The sequence below is a fragment of the Myodes glareolus genome, chromosome 12 (assembly GCF_982192425.1).
Source record: "Myodes glareolus chromosome 12, mMyoGla1.1, whole genome shotgun sequence".
NCBI lineage: Eukaryota > Metazoa > Chordata > Mammalia > Rodentia > Cricetidae > Myodes > Myodes glareolus.
Window position 1 is genome coordinate 2,299,157 of NC_142037.1, and position 12,546 is coordinate 2,311,702.

A 12,546-nucleotide genomic window follows, 5' to 3' on the forward strand; every position below is an offset into this window, starting at 1 on the left:
GAGGCAGAGGCAGGTGGATCTCTGTGAATTCAAGGTCAGCATGGTCTACAAGAGCTAATTCCAGGACAGGCTCCAAAGCTTCAGAGAAATCCTGTCTGTAGGCTGCTCTTTTGGAGGACTCAGGTTCAATTCACAAGGCTCACATCGCAGATCACAACTGTCTGCAACTCCAGTTCACAAGAATGACTCCCTCTTCTGGTCTTCAAGAGCACTAGGCACACATGTGGTATACATTCCTGCAGGCAAACATTCATACACCAAAGTAGGAGTCATTTTCAAAATTAAACTTAAAAAAAGAGTCTAATGCTTGCACAGCTATCTCCACATTCCCCGCACGAGATGGCTTTGTCTTAGGACATGTCTAAAACCCTAATGCTTAGGATACTGAGGCAGCAGGAGTGTTAAATGGAGACTGGGCAGAGCCACATGGTGAAACGCCATGTCTTTCCACACGTAGAAAAAGAAAGAAGACACCAATACTCTTTTATTTAGAAAATCCGGGGGACCGCAGAATTGGCTCAGTGGTTAAGAGCACTTGTTCTTGTGAAAGATCTGGGTTCAATTCCCAGTACCCACATGGAGACTCATGACCTCAGGTACCAAGTATGCATCTGGTGCACAGAATTCATGCAGGCGAAGCACTCGTATGAATAAAACAAATCTTAAAAAAAAAAATACCCAACCTGTACCATACACCAAGGCTGATTTGAGTTTTTGCCAGGTCTCTGTGAGTTCCTGTTTAAAAAAAAAAAAAAAAAAAAAAGGAGGGAGGGAGGAGAGAAGGGAGGAAGGGAAATCTGTGGCTTAAGGGTACATATCTGTGGTATACTGATTGCTAGCGTGTGCAAGGACCTCGGTGTACAATCCACTTGAGTAACAATCTGTGCACCCCCATCCCGCCCGTTCATCTCTCTAGCCATACCATCCATCCGTCATCCACCCACGCTGTTCTATTCCCGCTAATTTAATGGAGGGACTCAAAGACTCAACATGGCCGCTCTGCCAGCTTCCAATATGGCAAACCCAGCCTCAGCGGTCCCGGAAACACGAGCGAGAACCGCCACAAGAATTACGTCCGCTGTTTCGCCAGCACTTAAAAGCCGGCGCTCGCGAAACCGGAAGTAGCTCTCCATCGCGGCTGGTCCGCGCGAGGATTGGATGTCTCGCCGTTCTAGGCTTGGGAGGTGCTAGTTCCCTCGCCTCGTTCGAGCGGAGACGGTGCCGGGAAGGAGGATGTCGGACACGTGGAGCTCTATCCAGGCGCATAAGAAACAGCTGGACTCGCTTCGTGAGCGGCTGCAGCGGAGGCGGAAGCAGGACTCGGGGCACTTGGGTGAGGTGCGGGGTGGTGGGGCGGGCCGTGGAGGGGCGAGCGGAAGCGCGCGGTGCAGCCTCCTCTGTGAAGCTTCTCGGTACCCTATTCTGAGACGTCTACCTTAGTTGTAGTGATTGCTCCGTCACTGTCATTTCTTGCACCTGCATGCCCCCAGTGCCCAGTTTAGCAAACACAACAAGGTCCTCACTAGGTGGTGCTAAATGATTAGGAAAGTGTTTACAAACGTAGCGAGAATCTAAGAACACTTGGTTTTGGTCTTTAAACATTTCCCCCTCTCACATGTTTGAGAAATTCAGAAAACTTGAACTTTAAAAGATTTTGAGTCCTACCCCAACATCCTTTCCCAACACAAGGTCAATTGTTTAATGAGCAGTTGCAAAACTCTGCGGAAATACTGGATCCATATCACATGTGTGGCTAGCTTGTGACAGTGCTTATCAGTATTCTCAACGCCCATCAGCAGATTTTGATGACATTAAGTTCATGTGTTCATTTTCTGGACCTGTATTCTCAGGCAAGACCTGTATTCTCAGGCAAGATTCTTACCATAATTAGTGACAAAACTAAGATTCTGTTCTTACCTTAAAGGACCTTAAAATCTATGTGAGAGTCAAAGGAAGTTAGAAGGCCAGGAGAAAGCCTGGCATGGTGGTGCTTGCCTTAATCCCAGCATTCTGGAGGCATAGACAGGAGGCTATCTGAGTTTGAGGCTAGCCTGGTGTACACAGGGAGTTCTGAGTTTTAGGACTACAGGACTACATAGACTCTGGCCTCAAAAAGCAAAAACAAAACAAAACAGAAAAAACCAACCCAACAAACCAAAAGAAGATACAGTAGCATATATGTAAGGTGTGAAACGAATGGGTCCACAGTCAATATAATGATGAAGAAACGGGGTGGGGGGGAGGCTGAGAAATGGCTCAGCGGTTAAGAGCACTGACTGCTCTTCCAGTCTTCCGGGTCGGGTTCAATTCCCAGCACCCACATGGCAGCTCACAACTGTCTGAAAATCCAGTTCCAGGGGATCTGACACCTTCACACCAATGCACATAAAATAAAAAATAAATCATAAATTTAAAAAAAAAATGAAGAAACAGAATTGGTGTCCGTAGTAAAGCAATACTACTGGAGTTGCCACTTAAATGGCCTTGGTTTTTAAATTAGCCAATTTATTAGCCAATACAAAATTTGTCAGATCACATAATTTAAAAATAGGGCAGTATAGTAAACAAAATGGAAAACATAGGACCAAAAAGTAATTAGACACCAAGATTTGAAGAATTGTTTTACCTCACCATACAAACTAATTTCTCTGCCTGGTGAGTTTAGTTTTATTTTTCCCATTTATGTTTTGTGTATGGTGTATTTTGCCAACATATATGCTGTGATGTCTGTGCACCATGTACCTGGTGTCCATGGGGGCCAGAGAAGGATTCCCTTCACCCCTCCAGCCCCCTGCAACTGGAGTTTCAGAAGGTTGTGAGCCACTATGTGGCTGCTGGAAATCTAGGAATTGAAGCAGGTCCTCTGCAAGTGCAGTCTTCTTATCTGCTGAGCCATTTCCCCAGCTCCTGATTGTTTTTGTATGTCAGTTTTATGTAGAAAACATAATTACATGGCTATCATAGACAGATGATTAAATTGATTTTTAATCAATTTACAAATAACTTCAATTACTGGACTTATCTTAGTGCCTTTTTTTAAAACAGCCATTTGGGGGCTGTAGGGAGATGGCTCAGCAGGTAAGAGTGTTCACACAGCATGAGGACCAGAGTTCAAACCCCAGCAGGTCTTGTAACCACAAACACTGTCAGCAGCAGAGACAAGGGCATGAACAAGGCAGAGAGTAGTAGAGGCTGCCACTTGGAACACACACAAATGCAAAAACAATGTAGTAAAATATTCTTAATATATTTATATGGCTGTTTCTGAAAAATCTCAATTTATGTAAAAACGTGTTGAAAATTGTAGGTCTAGTTGCACGTGGTAACATACACTTGAACTTGAAAGAAAAGAATCTTGATTTCAGGGTCATCCTTGGATATAGCTCACCTGACTCAAAAAGACCTTGTTTCAAAATCAAAAAGGTGGGCATGGTAGGTTACACCTTTAATACAAGAACTCTGGAGACAGAAGCAGGTGGATCTCTGAGTTTGAGGCCAGCCTGATCTATATAATGAGTTCCAAAACAGTTAGAGCTACATAGTCAGATCCTGTCTCAAAACTCTCAAAACACGAAAACACAAAAAGAATTAAGAGCAGTAACATTTTATTTATTTGTTTTTTGGTTTTTTGAGGCAGGGTTTCTCTATAGCTTTGGAGCCTGTCCTGGTCCTCAAACTCAGACCCTCCTGTCTCTGCTTCCTGAGTCCTGGGATTAAAGGTGTGTGCCACCACTGCCCAGTGAGCAATATCATTTTAATCACCAAAATGTAATAGGCACAACTGTCAAATTTTTTGGTTTGAGTTGGTAGATTCAGTGTTTTGTTTGAAGTACAAAAAAGTTTGTTAAGGGGCTGGAGAGATGGCTCAGCGGTTAAGAGCACTGCCTGCTCTTCCAAAGGTCCTGAGTTCAATTCCCAGCAACCACATAGTGGCTCACAACCATCTGTAATGAGGTCTGGTGCCCTCATCTGGCCTGCAGGCATACACACAGACAGAATATTGTATACATAATAAATAAATAAATATTTTTTTTAAAAAACGTTTGTTAAATGTGGTATTGCCAGAGAGTGGTAGAGTGCACCTTTAATCCCAGCACCCGGGAGGCACAAGCAGACAGATCTCTTTGAGTTTGAGGCCAACTTGATCTACACAGCAAGTTCCAGGATAGTCAAGGCTTCACAGGGAAACCCTATCTTTAAAAACAAAACCCGATTGGGCGGTGGTGGTGTACACCTTTAATCCCAGCACTCGGGATGCAGAGGCAGGTGGATCTCTGTGAGCTCCAGGCCAGCCTGGTCTACAAAAGCTAGTTCCAGGACAGACTCCAAAGCTACAGAGAAACCCTGTGTCAAAAAACAAACAAACAAAAAAGAAGCAAAAACAAAAAATGCTATCAGGTATCACTGCATATTTAAGTAAAATACCACATATTTGTGGTTTGAAAACTAATGTTTCCACACAAAATTTGGGTTAGATTACATTAAAATGAATGCTTCTGAAGTTTTAATTAGAAGTTTGAAATCATGAAAAATGCTCAGTAATTTAACATTTATTTACTTAAATTTGCTTTGAACATGGACAGCTTTCTCAAAATATTCTCATTAAACTGACATAGATTTTTTAAAAAAGCCTAACAAAACCTGGGTATAATTGCCTAGCGAGGCCTTGAGTCTTTATTAACAAATAAACATTCATGGAAGCAACATTATATTACACAGGGCTTGGCACATAGTTGGTTTTTTTTTAAGATTTATTTTATGAGTATGAGTTTTGCTTTCATGTAATTATGTTTACTGTGTGTGCTGGTACCCTTCAAAGCCAAAGAGGGCTTTGGATCCCCAGGAACTGGATTTACAAACAGTTGTGAGGACCACGTGGCTTCTGGGACCCCCCCAGGTTCTCTATAAGAATAGCAAGTGTTTTAACCATTGAGCCATCGTTTCGGTTCCACATAGTTGGAACGTAATTGAGGAAATGGTTACTGTATGACTTAAAAACATTTCAGAATCTGTTTATCAAGCTATGCATAGCATCACATGCTCATAACCTCCGCAGGAGAAGGCAAAATCCTAGGTTAGCCTGGGCAAAGTTGACCAGGTTTCAGAAGAAACAGAGGCAGCTACCTCAGCACTTTGGAGGCTAAGGCAGAAAAATCATAGGTTACAGGACAGTTTGGACTATACAGTAAGACCCTGTGGAAAACCAAACATCTGCATGACAAAGTAGTGATATGCTTTGATTTAAAATTTAACTATATTAGGCCAGGCATGGTGACACAGGCCTTTAATACCAGCACTTGGGAGGCAGAGGTAGGTGGATCTCTGTGAGTACAAGGCTGCCCTGGTCTACATAGTGAGTTCCAGGACAGTCAGAGCGACACAAAATACCACAAACTTACCTATTTATTTTCTTATAATCTCTATCAAAAATCCCATTCTTTTAGGGGAGGGAGGGGTGTTATTGGGAATTGTACCTCAGGTTTTCACATTCTGAGCAAGCACTCCACCACTGAGCCATATGCTAGCCCATACTTACTTTTACATATTTATATATTTAATTGGCTTTTTTTTTTTCTTGAGACAAGGTCTCATCATGTAGCTCCTCTGGCTGGGCTGGAACTTACTGTGTAGACCAAGCTGGCCTTAAACTCAGATCTATTTGCCTTTGCTTGAGTACTGGAATTTAAGACAATGTGCCACCATGCCCAGCTGCCTTTTTTTAATTTGTATTTTGAGACAGGTTTGTTAAACTGCCTAGGCTTAAGCCATGAACTAGTCTATAGCCCAGATATTCTGTGAACTTGGAACCCTCCTCCCTTGGCCTCCCAAGAAGCTTGGATTGTACACCTGGCTTCCACAATTTATGTAATACCCCCTTTGGCATATTTTATGAGTCAGGAAAATGTTTCACAATTAAATTTGTTGATATAGTCTGAATTCCTTTTTAAAAATAGCTTGTGTTTCCTTGTTGCAGTAGCTTTGATCACTGTGCATATTTGCTCATTGAAAGTAATTTTTGGTACTTCAAATTTATAACCTGAATGACTCAGGATAGTTCACATTTATTAGATTTGTATGATTTCTGCATTCCAGGAGTCTAGTAACTACCAGACTAGTAGTTACTACCAGGACTAGTGTAGTCCTGCTAAAAATGCAAGTCCTTAATTATTACTTATATGTCGTGTATCCTTTTAGCTAAGATGAGTTATTCTAGCTCATCCAAGTCTTCAAAATGCTTCCATGACCTCTTCATGTGTACAGTTAGTGGAGTAAGAACATACAGTGGAAATATGCAGGGACCTTCATTTGTTGACTAGGCCTTTGGCCACGTATTCAAAGGGCCTAGTTAGTTTTTTGTTTTTTTAAAAAGATTTATTTATTTATTATGTACACAGTGTTCAGACTCCATGTATGCCTGCAGGCCACAAGAGGGCACCAGATCTCACTACAGATGGTTGTGAGCCACCATGTAGTTGCTGGGAATTGAACTCAGGACCTCCAGAAGAGCAGTCAGTGTGCTTAACCTCTGAGCCATCTCTCCAGCCCTGGGCCTAGTGTTTTTAAGTGTGAAATATGTTCTTGATGGCCAATGGCCTTGATTCATTAAAAACTCAAAATCCGCCGGGTGGTAGTGACACACTCAGAGGCAGAGGCAGGCAGATCTCTGTGAGTTTGAGGCCAGCCTGGTCTACAAATCGAGTTCCAGGAGAGCCAGGCCAGGGCTACACAGAGAATCAATGTCTTGAAAATAAGTAAATAAATCCAAAATTCATCCCCAGAAAAGTTAATCTGATCCCAGCTTTGATTATTAAAAATTTCATTTTTTTAATTTTAAAGTATAGATTGATTTATTATTAAGAGAAGGGTGGCAGAGCCCTATAAATATACCATGCTGTTTTACCTCCTCTGAAGTAGTGAGGGCAGAGAATTAGGAAAAAATTTTTGCCCCAAAAGAGAAAGAAAGATGCATAGTTCTCAGTAAAATACAGGATTATTTTGGCAAAACAACAAATGCTTATATATGACTGAAAGGTGATCTAGTGCTTCTGCTGGTCAGAGAACTTGCTTGAAATGAAAAATTTATGTGCTAAGAATGTTGGAGAATTTGGCCTTGAGGAATGTAAAGATTGCCAGTATTGACCCATTTCACTTTATTTTTCTCTTTTAGATTTAAGGAATCCAGAAGCAGCCCTGTCCCCAACCTTCCGCAGTGATAGCCCAGTGCCTACTGCACCTACCTCTAGTGGCCCTAAGCCGAGCACAACTTCTATAGTTCCTGAATTAGCTACAGATCCTGAGTTAGAGAAGAAGTTGCTACACCACCTCTCAGATCTGGCCTTAACCTTGCCCACTGATGCTGTATCCATCCGTCTTGCCATCTCTACGGTAATAATCTGATAAAGTCCATCACATGTTTGCTGTTGTCATGGTAGTCTCTTACGCTCTTCTCCTTTGTCTAGCCAGATGCACCTGCCACTCAAGATGGGGTAGAAAGTCTTCTCCAGAAATTTGCAGCTCAGGAGCTGATTGAGGTAAAGCGAGGTCTCCTACAAGACGATGCACATCCCACCCTTGTAACTTATGCTGACCACTCCAAGCTCTCTGCCATGATGGGCGCTGTGGCGGACAAGAAAGGCCTTGGAGAGGGAGCCGGGACTATCACAGGGCAGAAACGGCGTGCAGAACAGGACTCGACTACAGTGGCTGCCTTTGCCAGCTCCTTAGCATCTGGTTTGACCTCTTCAACATCAGAGCCAGTTAAGGAGCCAGCTAAGAAGTCAAGGAAACATGCTGCCTCAGATGTTGATCTGGAGATAGAAAGTCTTCTGAACCAACAGTCTACTAAAGAGCAGCAGAGCAAAAAGGTAGGGTCACATGGAAATGCTCACATTGTGCTCTCATTTGCAGTTTTGATTTGTTACCTTTGACAAGGAGTATTTTTAGAATTAAGACATAGAGCAGGGGTTCCCAACTGGAGATGGTTCCTCTACCTTCTCCTCCATCCGTGTTTAGCAGTGTCTTGCTGCATTGTTGTCACAGCATGGGAGAGCGCTACTGACACTGAGTAGATACACAGACACAGGATCTAGAAGGCAGGGGCCAAAAATCTGCTAAACACACTACCCCGCATAAAACTATCTAGCCAAAGTATCAATAATTCCCTTGTTAGGAAGTCCTGAATTATGGAATCTATTTGGGTGAATCCTTGGAAGAGGATTCAGAGAAAAGAGAAGGGCTGGAGAGATGGCTCAGTGGTTAAGAGCATTGTCTGCTCTTCCAAAGGTCCTGAGTTCAATTCCCGGCAACCACATGGTGGCTCACAACCATCTGTAATGACGTCTGGTGCCCTCTTCTGGCCTGCAGACATACACACAGACGGAATGTTGTATACATAATAAATAAATAAATATTAAAAAAAAAAAAAGAAATTCAAATAGATATAGGAAGACAAGTGGAGAATACTAAACGATACTCCTTTAGATCAAGTTATAGAAATCAATGAAATTATCAAGACAATCGTTCTGATTAGAACTACATTGAATTTTCATGTTTATGACTTCTAGTTTAGTTATAAAAATTTAGTTTGACCTTCTATGAGGATAACTAGTATTTTCCCTTACAGAATTATCAAATTTCTGAGATAAGCAATAAAATATTGGCATTGTCTCTTTCTTAGTACCCAATCAAAAAAAAAATTGGCTTAAGGGGACATTATACTCTTAGGTATATGCGATCTGCTTGGTACTCAGTTGTAGAAAGCAGGCTCTTCAGATCAAGTTCCTTTCTAAATACTTGTGAGGACTGAACCCATCCTACATTGTTAGCTCCTTTATCTCTTATTAGACATTACTAGGAGGTAGACTTGAGGTGGTTTAAGGGCTAATTTATCTACAAATCCTTAAGACCAAGGCTACTTCTGTCAAACAGGTCAGTCAGGAGATCCTAGAGCTATTAAATACCACAACAGCCAAGGAACAATCCATTGTTGAAAAGTTCCGCTCTCGAGGTCGGGCCCAGGTGCAAGAATTTTGTGACTATGGGACCAAGGAAGAGTGCATGAAAGCCACTGATGCTGACCGGCCTTGTCGCAAGCTGCACTTCAGGTCTCTTGGGAGGGAATGAGGTGGGGAGGGTTTTTCCAGAAACAGGAATTCTTTTCAGCATATTCTGTCTTTGGGATGGCCATTGTGTGTAACTAAGAGATTTCTAGTCAGGCATCTGTGTCTCTGACCAATAGTGAAAGTTAAAGTTTTCTGGAAGGAGGATAGAAACTGGCTTAGGGCCGGTATTTTATTCTGACCTAACAACCTTCTCTAGGAAGAGAAGAAAGTCTGTATTTTCTTGCTTTTGAGATAGGGTTTTTGCAGCTCAGGCTGCCTGTGATGACCTTTCTAACCTTAGTGCTGGGATTATAGGCCTAAACCACTGCACCCAGGTCAAGTCTTTTTCAAAAGAAAAACTAGTTCTTTTAGTTTAGTAATACAGAAAATTGGGGGAGAATAAGAAATCCTGCATTTGAATATATGATTTACTTCTGAAGTATCATTTGGATTCTGATTCCCCTTTTTTATATTTTCCCAGACGAATTATCAATAAGCACACTGATGAGTCTTTAGGAGACTGCTCTTTCCTTAACACATGTTTCCACATGGATACCTGCAAATATGTTCACTATGAAATTGATGCTTGCATGGATTCTGAGGGTCCTGGCAGCAAGGAGCATACGCCAAGCCAGGAGCTTGCTCTTACGCAGAGTGTTGGGGGTGACTCCAGCGCAGATCGACTCTTTCCACCTCAGGTACCTGCATGTCTGGACAGCCTATAGACAAACTGAATGGGATACCTGTACATGTAGAAAAATAGGGAATAATGTAGCAGTCTGGCTCACTGATGGGAATGGAATGGGATAGGAACACTTGAGTTAGAGGGTTTGGGACCATCAATCTGTGAAGGAAGGAAAGATGACCAAATACTACCTCATGCAGTGGATCTGTTGTGATATCCGCTACCTGGACGTCAGTATCTTGGGCAAATTTGCAGTTGTGATGGCTGACCCACCTTGGGATATTCACATGGAGCTACCATATGGGACCTTAACAGATGATGAGATGCGCAGGCTCAATATCCCAGTACTGCAGGATGACGGCTTTCTTTTCCTCTGGGTCACAGGCAGGTAATATAATCCAGATACGTAGGTATGGGCAAATATAGTACAGTGTGAAAACCGGGGGGAATAAAATCCTAAATGTGTTACTGATTTAAGGATGCCACCCTCTTCCATGAGGTTTTCTGAGGCCTGCGGATAAGTGTCACTGATTTAGGGTGCCAAGCCTCTTCCATGGGGCTTAATGTTTATAGCACAAATACTTGGGATTCTTGATTTTAGAAAAATAAAGTCATTTAGATACCATTTCATCTTTTCATAGATTTATTTGGCTGCACTGATGGTGTTTTCCATGTAAATGTTTGAATGTTTATAATACATTAAATATTTTGAAAGGAAAAATATAGACAAACAAGTTGTTTAACCCTTACATCTTTCTAGGGCCATGGAATTGGGCAGAGAGTGTCTGAACCTCTGGGGGTAAGTAGGAGCTGTGTTTTCTGAGGGAAACTGACTTCTCTCAATACTCCTATCAGTCTTTGCCTTTGTATCCAGCACTGTGCCTCAACTGTAAAGCTAGCTACAGTTATAGGTCTCTGTTCCAGCTATGAACGGGTGGATGAGATCATCTGGGTGAAGACCAACCAGCTGCAGCGCATCATTAGGACAGGACGGACAGGTCACTGGTTGAACCACGGAAAGGAACACTGCTTGGTGAGTGACAGGCCCAACTTAGTAAGAGGGCCTGTTTAAAAGTCCAAAAGCTGTGGTTTCCTAAGGTAACAATGTGTTCTCTGTGGTGAGCAGGTTGGTGTCAAAGGAAATCCCCAAGGCTTCAACCAGGGTCTGGATTGTGATGTGATTGTAGCTGAGGTATGTGCTCCCCCAGGCATCTGAAACTGTCAGGTATAGTCTCCAACATTTAATTCATTTGGATAACAGACAGACAGAGCTAGAATTGCAATCTTGGGAAAAGCTTTTTTTTTTTTTTAAATTATTTTTGCTTCATGTGTGTCAGTGTTTTGCCTGTATATAATTCTTTGTGAACTGTCAGATCCCCTGGAACTGGAGCACAGAATACTGAGCTGCCATGGGGGTTCTGGGAGTTGAACCTGGGTCCTCTGGAAGAACAGTCAGTGCTCCTAACTGCTTAGCTACCTCTCCAGCTCTATAATCTTGAATGACTTTAAGTAGCTTGGTTTTTATTTTCTAGGTTCGTTCCACCAGTCATAAACCAGATGAAATATATGGCATGATTGAAAGACTGTCCCCAGGCACCCGCAAGATCGAGTTATTTGGACGACCACACAATGTGCAACCCAACTGGTAACATTCCCACAACAGGCAAAACTCTACAGACAGGCTGTAAAGAACTCAGGAGGCTTAAGCTTATGTTTAGATCCTTTTCCTGGACTACATTTCAAAGGGCTGTTCTTAAACAGCCTAAGGATCCTCAGCTAGTCTATGGGATATATTAAATCTGCCCCCTAGTGACTACTAATTATTTACTAATTATTATCTGTCAGTTTTAGTGCTTTTGACTCCTATGGCTGGCATTTTAATTATCAAAGATTATTCATTGGCAATGACTATGAATGAAATAGGTAGGCCTGGCTAATAACATCAGTTACTAATCCTGAAATATGCAGATCCAGCTGACATGAGTCTGAGGCAGAAGGATTACAAGTTAAATTAATGAATTTAATTTAGTATCAAAAGGTGTTGACTGATATAGTTCAGCATTAGAGCATATATATATGACCCCTAGATTCAATCCCCAATTACAACTACCACCACCAAAGAAAAATCCAGCCAGTTTTAATATCTGCACCTGTACCAAGTTAGCCCCAGCACTTGGGAGGCAGAGGTAGGCAAATCTGTGAATTCAAGGTTAGCCTGGTCTACACAGAGAGCCTGAGACCCAACGGGAAACAAAACCTGGCATGAACAGTGTTGAGCCCTTACAGGATGTTTTGGTTTGCCTCCTCTTCCCCCCTTGTTTTAGGATTACTCTTGGAAACCAACTGGATGGGATACACCTACTAGACCCAGATGTGGTTGCCCGGTTTAAGCAAAGGTATCCAGATGGTATCATCTCTAAGCCTAAGAATTTATAAAAGCCATGGTTCCACAGGCTTCGCCTTAAGAGGAGTGTTTATACAATAGTGTCACCCACCATATTTAAATAAAAGTTTGTATTGTAATTGAGATTTCTGAATTCTGGCTTTCGCCACTTAGCATGTGTTCTTGTGCAAGTCTTTTTCTCAGTATGTAAGAGGAATGTTAGCTACCTATTTCATGAGTTTTGAGTATTCAAATTAAATGGATAATATTGAATAGCATTAACATGTCAATCATTACAAAACAGCTACACAGGTTCACAGTGCTTAGCAATTAGTACACCATAAACAGGGTCAATTGTTGAATTTTACTTAGTTTTA

General features: G+C 42.0%; 1 protein-coding gene across 1 annotated transcript; it reads left to right on the forward strand.

Annotated features, from left to right (window-relative positions):
• Positions 1-1,108: 1,108 nt before the first annotated feature.
• Positions 1,109-12,313, forward strand: Mettl3 (methyltransferase 3, N6-adenosine-methyltransferase complex catalytic subunit). Its single transcript, XM_048435683.3, has 11 exons — positions 1,109-1,333; positions 7,169-7,386; positions 7,461-7,865; positions 8,929-9,104; positions 9,583-9,799; positions 9,987-10,174; positions 10,547-10,585; positions 10,711-10,819; positions 10,913-10,978; positions 11,319-11,431; positions 12,111-12,313. The coding sequence occupies exons 1-11, from the start codon at positions 1,234-1,236 to the stop codon at positions 12,220-12,222; spliced, it is 1,743 nt and encodes a 580-aa protein (XP_048291640.1). The 5' UTR covers positions 1,109-1,233; the 3' UTR covers positions 12,223-12,313.
• The last annotated feature ends 233 nt before the right edge of the window (positions 12,314-12,546 follow it).